This window comes from Dermacentor andersoni, chromosome 5, assembly GCF_023375885.2.
Source record: "Dermacentor andersoni chromosome 5, qqDerAnde1_hic_scaffold, whole genome shotgun sequence".
NCBI classification, from domain to species: Eukaryota; Metazoa; Arthropoda; class Arachnida; order Ixodida; family Ixodidae; genus Dermacentor; species Dermacentor andersoni.
Window position 1 is genome coordinate 111,975,186 of NC_092818.1, and position 18,430 is coordinate 111,993,615.

General features: G+C 42.7%; 1 protein-coding gene across 2 annotated transcripts in view; it reads right to left on the bottom strand.

The window, feature by feature from the left end:
* Sin3A (SIN3 transcription regulator family member A) overlaps positions 1-18,430 on the bottom strand; it is a 72,683-nt gene that overhangs the window by 44,100 nt on the left and 10,153 nt on the right. For both annotated transcript variants that reach the window (XM_055070936.2, XM_055070937.2), the window contains exons 3-11: positions 11,035-11,131; positions 9,349-9,503; positions 8,028-8,328; positions 6,134-6,337; positions 5,438-5,524; positions 5,143-5,283; positions 2,964-3,152; positions 987-1,073; positions 739-857 (exon numbers count right to left, since the gene is read on the bottom strand). In XM_055070936.2, the coding sequence (XP_054926911.1) occupies positions 739-857; positions 987-1,073; positions 2,964-3,152; positions 5,143-5,283; positions 5,438-5,524; positions 6,134-6,337; positions 8,028-8,328; positions 9,349-9,503; positions 11,035-11,131 (1,380 nt within the window). The remainder of the gene's footprint in view (positions 1-738; positions 858-986; positions 1,074-2,963; positions 3,153-5,142; positions 5,284-5,437; positions 5,525-6,133; positions 6,338-8,027; positions 8,329-9,348; positions 9,504-11,034; positions 11,132-18,430) is intronic.

Genomic DNA, 18,430 nt, shown 5'->3' on the forward strand with positions numbered 1-18,430 from the left:
GGTTTATGGAGCAGATGATGACACGGCGTACATGTTCACAGATGGATGTCAGAATTCGAAAAATTCGTAGCGGCATGGTTGGCGGCTGTAAACAAATTCATTTTTGGCTTGTCTGGGCTATGACCTGTGTCAATGACATTGTGACTTGCTCACGAAACCGATGATTGCAAATGTTTGCAAATTTATATTAGTTCGTTTTGAATGCTTCGAGAATTCTATCCGAAGTGAATACCAAATAGCATAATATTCGACTGAATGTTTGAAAATATCAAATATTTGCCCAATCCTATCCCTAACACTTCATAACATCAGAGAGCAAAATGCTAAGCAACAATATTTTCATATATATTCTGCATACAGAACTGAAGTAAAACCTCATTATAACGAAGTTGAAGGAGGAGCCATAATTACTTGTTACATTCTTTGTTATGTCATTGGTACAGCAATATGAATCTCTTATGAGGATTTCAAGGAGAGTTTCACCTCATTACATCCACTATTCAAGTTGATTACATTCTGTTTCATTATAATGAGGCTCCATTGTATTAAAAGATTACAGCTATCGTGTAAATTATAAACAATTTTTGCCCTGCGGCACAGTCGCAATGAGCTTTGCGTTGAAGTGAAAGCTTTACTATAATGCAGAACATATTGCTGTCAAGCCACACCGTCGTTCAACACAGTGCCGCAGTTACAGCTACATACTTTTGCACACTTCTAACAGGCTGTAAGACGTACCCCAGAAATGGAGTCACGAGGTGGACCAACTCTGACCGGGACACAATTTCCTGGTTGTAAAGGATCAAACAACGAAGGAAATTTTCGTAGACCTCCTGTCCACGCAGAGCGCGGCGAACCTGTTGAAAAGAAAGTTACACATCTTGAAAAACAGCAGCGCAGACCTGCCATGACTTTCATGAACCACACTCACAGTTACACGACTACGAAATGACAAAGCACCACAGATGCAATGAATGCAGCCATACCTTGTCAAAGAAGGCAAACTCATTGAGAGTGCCATGCTTGCCAGCCTCAGCAAGGCTTACATCCTTAAGACTGGTCATCTTTTGTTTCTGAGAGAGAGAAAAAAAAAAAAGTATACGATCAATAAACTGCTTTGTGAGGGTGAAATGAGTGCAGTCAAATGTCATCATATCTTTGCATAGAGATGCACATGCACATTAAAGTGATGTAACTTGGATCGAAATTTTTTAGCCTAACAACATTTTCAGTAATCAGCTATACCTGCAGTGCCTCACCACAGTGTTGCATAATCATGCGCAAGATGAGTTCATTTTCTTTTTGTGCACTTTTCAATTTGCACTGTACACCATACAAATAAATTTACCAGATTTGCAAAAATGTGACACATTTCTCCTTAATTTTCTACATTTCTTCTCAATTTCCAACTTCATAAAGCATATAAATTTATATGCGAAATCCCACTTTCAAAACATTGCACGATTCCATCCCCCAATACAAATATGTTTGAAAAAAGTGGTGCGCTGAACCACCAGGCTGCCAGTTAGCTTTGCAAAAAAAAATGTGGCCAGTTTGCACTAGTGGTGCAAGCCTGGGTCACAGCAGAGCTAGTTCCTGCTTCTGAACATTTAGTCGGCAATGTTCGTTGTCTCTGGCCCGAAACTCGAGATCCTCGGCTCGGCGGCGCCATTTGTCAGCGGCGGCCTCGGCGCGATACGCAGGATCGGCTCTCCTTAACCGATTGCAGCCCCACTGAGCCGCGCGCCTAGCTTCCTTGGAGGCGGCTTCTTCCTCGGGAGCCTTGCCTTTCTTCGGTCGCCTCATAGTAGCTTCGCACGCGTGTTCACTAGACGAGGGAGGTGACATGTCGTCTATCGGCATGCCGGCTCCTCAGAGCTTTCTAGCATACCAGCGACGTCCCGGCTAAGCTAACACTTGCTTCTCCTCGGCTGGCGAGAGGGAAGGGGAAGCGCACGCATGTCGCGGAGACACTAAGCCCTAAGCACGTGTGTGATGCAAGGAGGTTGCGTGGCTCAGCGACACAGAGCTCGGCAGAGTTTTCTGTCAGCACGAAACGGAGCTACGAAAAGCTTAACAGCTCTACTGTAAAAAAGTTGTTTTTAGTGTCCTAGTGCATAAACAAATAGATATACAAAGCACACCAAAGGGAAGGGGGAGATAGGTGCATGTGATAAAGTGTGTGTTCCGATTGGTTCAACACTGCTCAAAAGAGGGCAAACTTGCAAACCAGAGCAGCTACTACAGTGCCTTTATCTAGTAGCGTACCTAAAGACTTCAGGTGCAAAGGCTTAGTGCAGCATCCGATTGTGTGCTTGCACAGCCTTATGCAAACAGATACCAGCTCATCACGATTCTGTTAAAATGTTGCTGCATAACACAATGGTCTGAGTAATCTGCTACCACAATGCATGGCTCGCGTGAGTGCCACTGTAACAGGCTGCACATGCCAATGGATGAATGCCACAGACCCAACTCAAGGCACAGAAAAAGCGTGCGAAACATGAAGTTTTACCCTCCATATTCCACTTTCTCAAGAGTGGAATATGGGGGTAAAACTTGGATGTTCACAAATCGGTTGGAATGCTGCACTCTATTTATAAAGATGCTAAATGAGAGGTACTTTTGATGACCGAGAAAAGGGGCAAACATGTTACAATTGGAACTCAAACTATTGCTAGGTAAAGCATATGCCATACTACTAAAGTTCTGTAGTAGTTTACGTAGGAAACCATGGTTTCCGGAAGCTGGCTTTCCCACAAAGCTGAGTTGCCACATGGGGTAGTTTGACAATTCAAAACTAGCAACTTCGTGGAGAAAAAAAGTGTTGTTCAGAGCACGGTATTGCTCACTTTAATTATTTCACCATGCTATAGCCACTCAAATATGGTATCACTTGCGCTTTAGCAAAAATGCATCAAATTAATCACAGACTCATTTGTTAATTTCTGCAAACATCATACCTTGGCAACAGATCCTGACAAGTGCGACAATGGCCTCTTCAGCGGTGGGCCTGCTTGCTTGAGTGAAGTGCTCAAGCTGGAAACAAGACTTGGCTTGGTGAGGCCTGTGCTTGGCTTTTTTGCTGCAGCAGTGTGGTCGTTGTTGACTGCCTTCACTGGTTGGAAGCCAAAGTCTAGTCCGTGCGACACCTGAGCCCCAATGACAAGTGAAAACCCATAATTTACAAGGGTGACAGAAACCACAATGCTTTGCAAACGCTGGAAAGGCATTGTGCACATCCTTGTATCTGATATTAGGTTCAGGAATTATCTAAGTTTTTCATAGAATTGTCACCTCAGTGTGTGTAAGCGATTTCAAGAAAGGCGGCCATGATGCCATTATAGGTCGTTAATTAAACTGGGTATTTTGCAACTGCAACAAAGAAAACGTGGTGTCAAGACCAATTGGCAAACATAATCATCAAACTGGTGCAACTGTTTCAACAGCTTGTAAATTTGAAAGTACAAAAATTAAATATGTAATGCCTTACAGCCCAAGAGGACAGCACTAATGCATCAAAACTAAACACAACATGAAGGAAACCCTTTGCCTGATCCTCTCTTACCTAAGACGGCAAGCACGCTATCTGCTTGCAGAGAAAGGCTCTTTTCGTTCAACATACATCCACCCTTCCAATTTTGCAGTGATACTAAGCTTTTTAAAAGTACAGTTTAGGACACACAATAAAAATGTAAAGTGCTACTGTAAGTGCGTGATACCGTCTAATATTATCTTTTCATTAAAATACAGCACTATCAGCACTCACCAGCATACCCATCCCAAGTGGTAGACACATCTCTCATTACACTTCAAGTACCGTATTTACTTGCATAATGATTGCACTTTTTTGTCAAAAAAATTCAAGCAAATTCAGAGGTGTGATCACTACACAGGTTAAATTTTCCGCGAAAAGAAAAAATGTTTTTCATCCCCCATTTGCTCCGGGATGACAACAGGTCAGCAAAGAGGCAGCTGCCACTGTAACAGTGCGAGACACCAAAACAAAAATGACGGCCGGTGCAGCAAGCCGAACGCGGTTTTTTTCTTCTCGTGAGTACATTACGTTCATTGAAACAGTTTATTGGGTATCAGTCATGAATAATATCGTTCATATCGGCAAATTTCGGCAATAACGTAGCCATATCCACTGAGGGGACAGAAGCAGAGGTGGGCGCGCTTAGGTGCCAGTGACATAAAAACACAAGGCGGGCATGCTGCGAAAACTGCAGCATTTGTCTTCACTACTATCCTAATACAGCACGTTTCCACTAAAAGCGGGCGAATGTCTTAGCTGTGCTACAAGCATCAGCGTATAAATACGGTACACTTCTAACGTATCAATGTAAATGTGGCTACTATCGTTGCCGCTCGCGATGTGTTGCGTGCCCACAAGTGTAGACAAGAGGGATTGAAAGCCGCCTTTCTTTTTTTTGCTGTTGACCACAACCATTATAAAGCCTACAAATAATAAAAAAGCCAAGGCAAGTTTGTTCATAGAATATTTTTTTTCATGGAAGTGCAGAAAGTGATGAAAGGAACGAAATGGGGCATCTGCTTAAGAATCTGTTTAGTGCGCGCAGACCGTTTCGTACGTCTTGAAGAGTCATTGGCGTAGCATTCGACAGATGGCTAGTGCAATCATCATTAGTTAGACTTCGCACACGATATATTGCTGCAGCAAGTTCGGGGTGCGATAATTACGCAGGAAAGAAAAAGAATCTAATTTTGACGACAAAATTCAAGGGTGCGATCATTATGCAAGTAAATACAGTAACTCAGACTTCTAATGCATTCAGTTTAAATGCAAGCCTACCGGGACACTGAGTGAATTCAAAAAATTTAGTTCTGGGTCAAACGCTCCAAAGTTGCTCAGTGGATTATGAGGGTCGCCGAAATAGAGAGCTGTGGACTAATTTCTAATACTTGGGATTCTTAAATGTGCCCCCAAAGCATGATGAACAAGCATTTCTGCATTTTGTCTTCGTCAAGAGTGCGGCCGAGAGCAGCCAGGGATCGAACCTGTGAACTTGTGCGCAGCACAATGACATAGCCACTGAGCCACCACAGTGGATAGGGCAAATCTGAAGGGGCAAAGTCATTTTCTAGCACTGCCTGCTGGCGTGCAAACATTCAACTCACCAGGGAGTGTGTAGAGGCCCCATTTGCATCTGGCAGGAACTGGCCGAACTCTTGGAGCAAGTCTTCTTGGTTTTGGAAAAGTTTGGCCACTTGGGCATACACTTCTGACTCTGTTAATGGCTTGGCACCGGTCTGCACACCCTGAAAGAAGAAATGCAGCAATAAGCTTCACCTCAGCCTTCCCCATTCAACAGTAGCACACATCAGCGTTATTATCACTATTATCATCATCAGAATGCAAATGTAATATGCCATGTGTACAGGTCAAGTAAGCTTCCGTGTGAACAAAACTGACCTCTTTCAGGTTTCGCTGCTCCTTCTGGTAAGTATGCAGTATCTCCAGGAACTGCTTGTATATGTCTGGCTGGCCTTGGAAACGATTCTGTTCAAAACCAAGGACAAGAGAAAGGAAAAAGTAAGGTTTGTCTGACATTTCTAGCCCACAGTAACTAATTGCATGCATACCACACATAGCACATTTCAATGGAATTTTAGGGATCTAATTAACGATGCTGAAGACTATGCACTGGTGGCCTTATGGGGCAAGGCAATAGAGACCGACTTATGAATTCCATTTTAAGTGCATTCAACACAGACTGCAGTCTGCAGGCAATGAAAAGGGCACTACCACTGCAGAGTTCTCATTCCAAGGGCATTTCCAGCACTTTGAACCCTACAAATCATGCAGATGTTAAAACTTCGAGCAGCATCTTTCTCATTTTGCCACGAGAAAGCCAATCAACCATATCCTATTTACTGAAGTTCTTTTAATGTTGTCTACAGTGTCAAGGTAGGATGCTTGCTTTCTAATCCAAGTTACTAATTGCCCTGATCCTCTCAAGTGGCTGTCTTTTCAGGCCTTTGCTTTCTTCATGCAAATGCTGATGCTTAAGGGGCTTGAACAAACAACGATAATTCTGCAGTTGTGACAACAAAGCCATCAATGAATGAGGGTGCTTAAAGAGGCATTCCGACTGACGAGTGCTCCCACCTTAATTTTGTTTACATAGTTGATGGCATGGTTGAACTCGACTGGCTGGCTTGCCTGCGAGGCGGGGGCCGCGGCAGTCTGCCCGCTGGCGGCCACCGCAGGCGGCTGCGGGGTCATGGGGGCATGTGAGGGCGGGCTGCTGTGAGGGGGCTGCCCTCCACCCAGGCCACTAGGAGGGGGCCCACTGATCGGCAGGTGGCCACTCTGCAGGGGGCACCAAAAGGTAAGTCCACACACAGCAGTAGAAAAAGACTAACAGCAGACTGCAAATACAACTAGAACATTCATCTATAAAAGATAGGATATAGCCAGAAGTCTTTTTGGACAGTAAGATTATCCCTCTTCTGCAATGCACTCGTGATGTGGTGCATTAGACAATAATGGCAGCTGTAGCTATAATGAAAGCCACCTTTATGACGGTCAAAGTCTTGATCAACCTTAACAGAGTCCCAATCAACCTTAACAGCAGCTATGCCACTCACTTACCACACAGGTTGGCTTCTGCTGATGCAGGCACATTTTCTTCTAGTAACATTTGCATATAACTAATGACACCTGTAGCTATAAAGAACATAACAATTGCAAGTTTCTTATGTCTCAAGATTATAGATACATGTGCTACTTCAGCCATGTGTGCTGCAATTGTTTCTACAGCTCCCCACACAAAGAAGTACAGCAGAGTTAATTTAAGGGAGCCTTCGACGTATTTCGACAGCTGAACAGAAACAGTAGCAGACACTGCTACAGCCCCAACCACCATTTGACCTGAACGTCACATTATGTAAGCTAAGTGCCACATGAATATCTGCTGGATAAATTTTCTTTCTACAGCCTGCACGATTGCACATCAGGGAGCTGAGCAAGAGGAGAAATATAGCTATGTGCTATATTTATTATTATTGACTCACTATTACATTACTGACTGCCAATCAGCTTTGTACAGCAAGTACTGCACATTTGAATTCACCAATCCAAAAAGACACATGCCACGGCAGGGCTGAGTTTTGCCATTCATTGCACGTGGGTGCTACACCAGCGGCGAAACCACAAGGATTCAGCATCAATTCATATGAAGAAAACACTCCCATGTAGGCCGAGGCAACCAGTGGCCTGAGCACGCTGATAATTTTTTCATATATTTCCTCTCACTCGAGCCAAATATTGTTCACACTTATCTGCTGTGTCTTACAAGTTCATCAGCACTGTGCAAAGTTTGTGACTACAAACAAGAAGTGGATAAATCATGCATCTGTTGACAAGCACGACTGGACTTTCAGTCAAACCAAATAATTTTATTTCCCAGAAAGAACTGTTTCTGGAGTGGTTCGTCAGCTAAAAGCTGTTATGGACAGCTTGACTGGGCTGAGGAACCCTTTACAAGGCAGTTGGGAGGACAACAAAACAAGAGCAAAAAACAATACATAATCTACTAAAGATAAAACAGTTTCACAATAGTAATTATTTCAATACACTTAAGAAAATAATAATAAATTTAGTATTTACAGGACATCAGGCTTGAATTTCTCAAGAAATATATAGCAACGATAAAGATACAACCAAGAAAGGAAAGAACAAAATATCCCCCAAAAAAGTAAATTTTTTACAATATACTTGTTCTTACTGTATTTTGTTTTATACAAAATATAACAAAGATACGAAAGGTGCAACCAAGAAAAGAACGAACAAAATTTTCAGTTGCGCGTAGCCCTGTGCTTTGGCAGACAACATGCTGAGGGCAGAGCGCGGACTGCCCTCCCTGGTGCCTTCTACACCTATAGTACTGTGGACAATGCCCACAACTAGCATGTTACCACAAAGTTTGTTCCTCCCCAATGCACCACAGCATACAAAGCTGAGCCACACATGAGAACAGCATTGGAGGCAGGCCACTCGCCTTAATGCCCGTGGGCGGCGACGCCGCCGCTGAGGCCGGTGCAACGATGCCAGTGGCAGCGCCGCCCGCAGGAGTTGCTGCGGGCGGGGCCTGTGGAGCTGCTGGCTGCGGGGGCCCCACGGGGACTCCCCCTGCCGTCAGGGTTGTCGACATGGAGCCCGGCATGCTCACGTTCACCTGCTCATTAGCCTGTACCTCAATCCGGTAGCCAGGTGGCAGGAAGGTGTTGAAGCCAACTATGAGCTCTGGATGACCCTTGAAGAGGTTCGACACCCGTTGGATCACACCTGGGGTGTCAATGCTGTCAAAAGCAAGAGAATGCAGGTCAGTTAATGCCAAACACAGAAGTATGCCTGCCAATCTTAGATTTCAAAAAATGCTTCAGTGGAAGGCAAAAAATACTTAAATTTTTTTAAATACTAAATATAAATGCTGTATCAAGGTGTTCACTGTTCATTAAAGATTCACTGATGTGCTGTAGGGATGCTGTGCACAGGGACGTGGCTCTATATAGTCACAGCAACAATGATCTGTGCCACAGACAAGCAGAAAGGTTTATGAAGTTTATTAACAGTTGCTCCTGAACATTTTACTTTTGCTTCTGCTTTAAAGGGACACTATAGAGGAACATTAAACCAGTTTAGCCTGATAAACCATGTTTTGAAAACTCTGTTGTCGTTAATTTTGCAATAATTGGTTATTAAGAGAGAATGAAGGTCGAAGTTCTGTTATTTGAATTTCACAACAAAACCTTAATACCGGTAAGCCAGTGTGGCATCACGGATTTCAAAGTATACTTTTGTATTCAGATCGCGATTCCTCAGTATAAAATTTCCAGCAACTTGCCATGTTCAGTCCTTGGCTCCTTCAGAACACAATGTATTAGAATTTTTACTGGTAAGGAATGACCCAGGCCCTAACAGGCACTGTCAAAACCCATGACACCACGGTGAGCTAGTGTGGGAGCTTCAAGGTGGCAGCACCACTAGTCTTTCGCTATTGCACCTTTTCTGGCTTGCCACACATTTTCAAAGTGGGGGATTTTTGATATTGCAAAAGCTCTCTGAGGTGCAGAGCCGGGTTCCAGCCCTGACCTGATGCTACAGGCAAACCTGGGTCGTGATACCACAATTTCCACCTGCGGTTAGAAACCACGGATGTGCCGACACAGGATATTGCAAAAGGCTAATCTACTAATACAAGGCAAATCGCTTTTCTCTTTAGTGTCCCTTAAAGGAAATATTCAGGGCACCCTCTCTCACTAATGCATAGATAAGCATGCAAAATATTCAGGCATAAAATAATGCCAAGTCAAACTTGCCTTTGCGACTTGAATTCTTTCATGATGTCCAGGAAATCATTGTATACTTGAGGCTGGTTGCCAAACCTCAACTTCACTTGGTCAAGGTATGACAGGGCATCTTCCACTTTCAACCTCTGGAACTGCTGCTGCCCGTGCAGCTGAGGTGTGTGCGCCTGCAGGGTCAAAGTGTGTGTCAGGGAGTGGCCACAGCCACAATTCACCATGCAGACGCTTCCCACATGGTGCCAGGGAACTAGGGCTAAAGCACACAAATCTCTTTTAAAAGTGGATGCGCGCACTTCTGCAAATGGCAAATCAGCACATCACAAGGGCACCCATGTCCACAAAACAGTACTAGAAACGAATAGAAAAAAATATAGACATATATTTGCCTCGAAAGATCTGTCCTGAACCATGCTTGTTCACTTCAGATGAAGGGACCAAAGCTGTTAGGGCAGCAGTGCCATTCACCATTCAGGAACAAAGCCTAACTTTCTGGCCTCTTGCCAAGGAACTGCAGGCTGCTATGTCACTTCACTTCATCTTCTACGCAAGGCCTAACTCAGAAAGTCAACCAACCAGAAGGGGCTGCCAGCTGAGCAAGTGTCACTTCTTCTTCTACATGTGCCACTGCTCAACAGGCACCACCAATCAGCTGCTGCCAGCTTCAAACATGTCACTTCATCTTCCTTCACTTCACATGCGCTGCTCTTGCCATAATTCCATGCAAAATTAAATCACTGTCCCTAAAATCTCCTTTACCAGACAAAAAATTTGCCAGAATATCTAGCTTGCCTTTGAACCACTTTGCACAGGACCCTTCAGAAAGGTACTTTATCAGAAATTTAAATGTAGGCAATCAAACAGGGACATGGGGAGGGGGGTCAGCCAGAAGAAGTAGAAGGGAGAAGCACACCAGCAGAAGAAATTTAATGCTGCTGAGAAAGCTTTAAGGAAACACTTCTGAACCTAGATAAAATAGTCCTGTCCGAATTCCCAGAAAGTAAACTTTTCGACCAGCTTTTTGACACATTGTCTAACATTGCAGTCATACCTATTCTACAAGCTACAGCACGCACCGTATGAAGACTGCTCTCTACCTTTTGGCCAGATTTGGCAATTTTGGCCACATTGGGGAGTCTAAAAAAAAAGTAAAGTTTGACAGTAGGTATCACAGAAACTGACCTCCAGTGCCTCTCGCACTTTTGAAATCGAACAATGCAAAATGTGTGCTTTGGTTTACTCGGCTACGTAATTTTTAAATGACAGCAGGTTGTATAATTTTAATCTACGACATCTAAGCTACTTTAACGATGCCCCAAACATCAGCACATGCTCGAGAGTGTGCACCGTCTAATATCAAATGCAACTTCACTTCTTCCAACAGTGGGCTACTTTCATCCATTAGCTTTCTGACAGCATATTTACAGAGAAATAATTGTCGCCATATGCTCTTTTCACGCATACAAGCGTACCATCGATTTTAGACAGATATTTGGCATAAGATTAACACAACTTCTTCAGATCTTTGGCATAAAATTAACACAACTTCATCACAACAGTGAAACTTCAGTGGAAAACCGACAAAAAGTAAAACAATATACATGTGGCAGTGTACTCTTCAAAAATATTAGTAACCTGGCATTCATGTCTTGGCTAAATGTTCTTTAACTTATTTTTATTCTGCAGACACAGAAGCCTCACCTGAGTTGCATGGGACTGACCGCCCAAGGGGTGATGCACTGATGATGGGCTGTGGTTGTGACCCAGCTGCGAGAGGCTTCCAGCTCCCAAACGTGGCCTGCATTGCATGCAAGGTACAATAAATGCACTAACATGTGCACTAAACAATGTCCTTTATTCTAAATACAGTGCCACAGCTATAGGCCATTTCGGGCTCTTTCCCGCCTTTGAAGACGGGTGGATCCATGACCAAAAATCGGGGAAAGTAGGCCCAGGTTGATGCACAGGTACAACTGTCACAAAGCTCACACAGGAGAGTAATCCCGCTGTAGCAAGGTGTGACATGACAATTGAAGGCAAGACAGTTGCACCTCTCATTGCAAACCTTACATTCGGCATGGCATGAGTGCGCAGGTGACATCTGGGACTCGAAGGATCTGGTTGCTCATAGTGCTTGAGACTTTGGCTAATCTCTTTCTACACTTGAATCTACAATAAAGTGCTAGACACCTCTCACCTTGGGTTATAAATGTCTTCAGAGGTTTGCTAGAATATACCTTATTTTTACTAGCACAATTTTAGCATAGCAAAAGACACTTGACTCAGAATCTTATAAAAATACCCGCCAAATTAACAGAGTACTGACACAAAAATCTTGTGCCCCACTTTTCTTGTTTTCTTGAATAGCTGTCGACTCTACAATTACGGCACGTAGCCTCAGTTCCTCGAGAATATATTGCACCATTTTTCATGCAACCATTTCGAAAGGTACGCCAAAAGCAGCAAAGCTTTAGACGTGAAGCAGGAGAATATTCACGTAACCGAAACTGGCGGTGGTGGTCACATGGCATTACACATAAAGTGCTCTCCCGCCAGCCCAGCTGAAGTGTCGCTAAATGCTGCTGAAGCCTAAAAGTGCCATGCGCTGCCAGCCTGCCCCACTACAAACTGATACGGGCCCAAAAGATTTAGGCCCAGCCTGGCCCAGTAGCCTAAATGATGTATGGTCCAGTTCTCAGTTTTTGTGAAGATGCCAGCTACACAAAGTTCATTGCTAGGCACAAATTTGACTGTGTAAGGTGTTTCACTGGATATCTTGCTGACAAATGAACAAGTCAGACAAAGAAGGAAAATAAACCTAGGAGCTGTTTGTTATGCTCGTGCGTTACTGGGCCAGGCCTGAACGTCAGTACTGCACTTGTCGAATAGTAGTTGTGTGGCGATACATAGCAAAGGCATAGGTGGCTATACCTTTTGTAGACACAGCTAGGCACTTTATTCCGGTATTGAATATTGAAGAACTATTGCTACGTACAATGTTAGAATTCGGGCGAATATATTGGCAGGAATGCAAATTTAACTTTACACTACACTGCTGCTAGAAACTTCTAGCTCCATTAGTTATAAACAAGTGACACAAAGGGATAACACTCATGTGCGACTATATTGTCACCTGCGACAAGAAATTCACACTGTTTTATATGGCTTCATTTTATGCCTTCAATTTTGTAGTTAGCAATACAATTATCCAAGTTTCGTAAGTGCAACAAATTTTGGCTTTGTTTACTTTAAATGCAGCGTGTAAAGAACAGTGCACGTACAATGTAGACAACCTAGTCCCGCCCCCTCCCCCTCTCATCAGGTTAGGGTGTCATACTCCTTCATTCAGGCTAATTCTCAGCAAACCCATGCAGTGCTACAAAGAACAAATGCCGGGCAATCAATGTAAGGACTAGGCCATTTAACATGCTAAAGCTTCATTTAAAATAAAAATGCATTGAAAGATAAAATTTTTCTGCCTTGTTTCATTTTCCACATCCCCTTCATCAACGTTGTAGGATTTTGCAGAATTCACATTGGTTTCAAGCACTTACTTAATAAGAACACCTGAAAGTTTGCAATCTATTATGTTCGATTAATGCCACGAACTATGGCACACTAACTCGCTTTAATAAAAAATTAAGAAATTAGCTGAAAACCAGTAGTAGGTTGCATAATCTTAGCACACCATATACCTTTTATTACCATTTATTACTGCTACATTACTGAATTACTTCATTGCTTTAAAGAGTGTGAATATGTTTAATTTTTTTGTATTTTTATTAAAATGGTAACAGGTAAGGTCATGCAAGACAACAAATCATTCAGTGCTACCTAAAGTCTAAATATTTTGTTTGCAGAGACAAATGACTGTCCAATGACTGTTTTAAGCAGTTGTTCTGCTCTTGAAAAATGTAACCAACTGCAGCAAAATTTATTTCCCTAGGTTTTCGGCCAAACGATTCAACCCCATCAGTGGTACAGTCTTCAGCCCACATTATAAGCTGTGCTTTAAATGACAACAAACTTGCAGCTGTAGTCTTTCTCAATTTAAAAAAGGCTTTCGATACGGTTGACCGTTCCATCCTTTTGTACAAGCTAAAGCACTACGGTTTTCGGGAACGGATTTTCAATTTGTTTTCTAGTTACGTCAATGAACGTCATCAGATAGTTGTCATAAATAATGTCTCATCGTCGCCACCCCGTATTCATGCAGGCGTGCCCCAAGGGTCTGTTTTGGGACCCATGCTTTTTTCTATATACGTTTCCGACCTCCCACGTGTCTTAATATTCAGAGAAATGGTGATGTATGCAAACGACACTGCTATAATAATTACAGGCAATACATTCGAGGAAATACAGGCCAAAGCAAACGTAGATTTGGCAAACGTCTCTAAATGGTTTTCAACCAGCAAGCTTACTGTAAATTTCAAGAAAACAAAATATACTATATTTCACTCCCGCAGAAAACAAGTAGATGCCAACTCTGTAAACATTAGTATTGACAACTCTCTACTAGAATATACTCTGTGTTTTAAATATCTTGGCATAATCTTTGGTAGACACCTGCACTGGCAAAACCATTTATTAGCAGTTGGGGCGAAGGTATTAGAAGTTGGGCGAAGGTGAAGGCGTTACATATTTTATATTTCTCCTTTATCCACAGTCATCTCTCATACTGTCTGGAATCATGGGGATGGACCTACAATAGTTATCTCCATCCAATTGGAAAATTGCAGAAACAATCATTACGAATCATAACGCAATCTAAGCACGATCACCCCAGCAACCCATTATTCCACGATCTACGGATATTACCCTTCGATTCACTACGCCTCCTAAAACCAGCAACTGTCGTAAACAGTATCGTAAGAAACAACCACCCCTTCCATATGTCCCTCTTCCATACATCATCACGTACGACCAGAAATGTATTATTAGGCAACTTTACCTCCCACGCACAACGTTTATGGAGAACGACGGCTCTCTTTCATTGGTGTTCAAATATGGAACACTCTTCTACAAGAAATAACATACGCTCAAAATTTTGCACTTACAGCTAAAAAATTATTTCAGCGCATGCATTAAACATGTTAAAAGACAACTATCTGCTGTTTGCATCCCATATATTATTGTAATATAACATGCACAATGTTTTTGACTTGAAGCGACTGTTTCTTGTTATACTTTTTGTCATTTGTATTATGTATATATCCCCCTCTCCACTTTTCAAAGTTTTTATTGTGCATGTGACGATGTCTGCATTATAGAATTTCATTTCTTGGACCCATAACTAGCCTACGGCTACGGGTCCAAACAGTACTGGACACACTTTTATTGTGTTTTGATGGATAAATAAGGAATTTGAATTTGAAAGGTTTAGGAAATCTTTTTTTTTTCAGCAAGCCTTTCACTATTCAAGCAAGTGTCCCTTCTCTTCAATGTCATCAAAATGCAATATCTGTTTAACTCGTCATCTAGTTTTGACTGCCACGTCTTGCCACTTTTGAAATTCGTCCTTCACCACCAGTCCCCACCCAGGTAATGGGCCCCCCTTGTTGACAAGGCTAAGCCGCTGTCAAACTCATTGTGCCACCTGCATTCAAAAGTCGTATCATCTGTAGCTTGTCATAGTGTGAAGCTCTCTCAAGGAATTCGATGTTTTAACAATGTGAGAACTTCACTGACCAGAGTCTCCCAGTGTCACGAAGACGAAAAAAAAGAAAAGAGGCATAGGTGGCTGCTGGTGGCCACTGGCATTGTTTTGACAGAGACAGAGGGACGCCGCTAACATGCACTAATCGATGAGTGTACTGCTGCTGTGCTGTGGCCCGCCCGCCCTGCTTTCTAACACGCCTACAGGCAGGTGCGACTCAACAAAAATTCTGCAAGGACAATAATTTTTATAATAGACAGTCTTCTCATGTTATAAATACCCTAACTGGGCCATTACGGGCCTGGCTGAAGCCCAGGCCCAAGCCGAGCATGCAAGCCGTGTCCAGGCTTTCGGGTAAGCCTAAGCCTGTGCAGTGCTCTAATTTGTGGTACCACAAGACCGCCACATTAGGCTTCACTGATGCAAATAGACTCCTGCTTCACATCCAAAGCTACGCTGCACGTGGCGTGTTTTCTGCTGGTCCCATTAAAATTAAGGTAACATACTAATTATTTTTTCACTCTCGAGGAATTTAGACTCCATAGTGTAATTAATGGGATGGCAGCTACCCATTAGATAAAAGAAAAGACAAATTTTGTGTCAGTACTCCTCTTAAGCCCACTGCAGAACAAAGGCCTCTCTCTCAGATCTCCCACTGCCCCTGTCCTGCATCAGCCAAGTCCAACCTACGCCTGTGAATTTTCCCATCTTGTCATTCCATCTAATCATCTGCCAACCTCAACTGTATTTCCATTTCCTTAGTACTCATTCTGTTGCTCACTCAAACAAATGGTTTAGGTTATCTGTCCTGCAGATCACATGCACTGCCCTGCTCCCATGTCTTAATCTTGACTATAGTATTACAGCAATAAAAATATTGTTAGTGGTCACATGTCATGGAGAACTAGTGGGTGAAATGTAACAAAAGATTTACTGTACATAAAGACTATTTACTAAGTAGAGAAGCTAACATGCAGAAGCGAGCATGTTTAATATCCTGATATTTAATATTTCAATATCCTGATACAACACGGTGTGTTTCTGCAAAATAAATGTCACGTAAATTTATCCGTGGACAAATGAAGAACCAGACAGAATGTGGCCAACACTCTAAAGGTGCTTTCAGTGCAATTTACAATGAGGCAGCAAAAGCAAGCTTATCGGATGTGAGATTGCTAACTTTCAAATAAGACACTAGCTGGCATTAGCTTGGTGGACACGAAAATGCAGAAATCATGTAACTGGTGGCATACAAGTACACGCAATACGATAAATTAATACAATACGCTTTTACCATATCCGTATAAATGCAGCTACAGTGTCTATCATACCCACAGCGCATTCTTACAATAGTTGTAATAAACTTGCACCAGCCGGTCTACTCCAGTGCCAGATTATTGTGAAACTGGGAATTGCCCTAACTCCACCAAGCTTTCACCCCAGAATGCAACATACCAATACCATGAAACAACACTGTTGCAGAAACTCACATTAAAGTGTTGAGTGCACACACTACATTCAACCAGTCATGTGTTGCAAAAAGCCCAAGATAACAGTAACTTCGCATTGCAGAGTATTTTGGCTAGTTCTAAAGCACAGATGCAAGACTGGAATTTTTATTGTGGTCAGCTAACGGTAGATTGGAACACACGCACAAGACTCAACAATTGCGTGTGCAGTTCCTTCAACCTCCAGGTCAAGTTACTTTGCTACCTGTCCAATCAAAAACAGCCATTAACAAAGTGTGCGAAAAATGATACATTACAGTAAAACCTTTGTTAATTCGAATTTCACGGGACTGAAAAAAAATAATGTCCAACAGAATGCCGAATTATCGAGGGTATCAAGACAGGGTTCATGCTGATGTATATGACAAGAATTCAAGGGTTTTTAAGGACTTTCAAGGACCACACTGTCTGTTAGAAATCTAAGTAAAGACATATGTTCAGGGGTAGACAGAGGCTTGAAATGATGAGCATTCGCTGAAAGAGGAGAATGTCGCTGGAGCCAACGTTTCAACAAGAGAACTTGTCTTCAGACAAAACGATGGCTCCAGCGATATTTCCATTTTCGACCATTTTTCATCATTGTCTGTTAGAGTTACACGGATGACCACTTGCAGTGTGTTACAAGATGCAAACTTTCATTCACTAAAGAAGATCACCCAAGTAACAAACACTCACTCAGTCCTTAGGTAGCCTCGTGTTGCTTCTCCTAAATTTTTACGTCAATGTCCAAGATCTCCTGCTACTTGCTCTTGGCAGTCTTCCTTAGGCTGTTTGACGTCATGATGCAAGTCAGGTCACTGGTTGCCTGACCTTTTTCTGCATATGAGTCTGCTGAAGCTGTCAATTCTGCAACAGCAGCTTGTAGTTTCTTTTTCTTCCTTCTGAGAGTTTCAATCTCTTTATCAATGCAGCATTTCTTCCTGTTTCGCATCTTCACGCTCCTGCTTTCTCAGTGTTTCGAAAAAGGCACAATTATTGGTTCCTCGTAGAAGCCACAGATGCTCTCAATTCCTTTGTGATGGGCACACTTAAAATGCCACCTGCCACGTGTACAGTATCACAGATAATGCACTGTGAAATGTGAGACCCTTCTTCCATGTTTTCTACTAAAACATGGCAATTCACGCTGAATCCTCTCTATGCTTGCTTGGCCATGACTAAGTGCAAGCAGCAGTTTTACAACCCTCCAAAGCTCAGCATATGCTGAGCCAACCTTTAGAAGTTCATAGAAAAACTTGTCAGGTGTATACGAGCTCCTTTCAAATAGCTGCGACTCAAGTTTACGCTCCTGTAGCAGCTCAATGAACTGTGCAAGCACAGTATCCCTTGAATGCTTATGGATTCTATCTGCTGCAATGAGTAATGCAACTAGATCCAGAACTTCCTTCAAGCCTTCCAGACACTCATACGGATTCGCTGACATTTACCTGGGGTAACTGCTTGCACTGCATGCGAAATGCAAATGCAGCTTTCACACTTACTTTGTGGCTTTAAGAAGCTGCTCGGCTATGTGAACAAAATCTATCTTCTGAAGTAGAACATGGTTGTTAAATCTTCAAAGTCAATCTTCAGGAGGCCAGTGATTCCAATTGATGAACAGAGAACAGAGGACTTGAGAAACTTTGTTAGTAGTTTTCTGACAATATTTTCCAAGGTCCTTTGCCAAAAACATAACTATCTTATCTGTCTGAAAGTGTGTCAAAAATGGCTGGAGGGTCACTGCAATAGCAAGTGCAAGCTTGAGCTTTTCTACCACTAGTATGTTACAGTAAATGTCACAAAGATTCTGAAAAGAAGCACACTTGGGAACGTTCACTTCCTTGCTTCTTGCCACTTCCACATACTCTTTGACGTCAGGCCAAAAAAGCAGAACCCGCTCGATCACCGGGACGTTTTCAATCCATCGATGTGCACAGAACGCAAGAGGAAACGA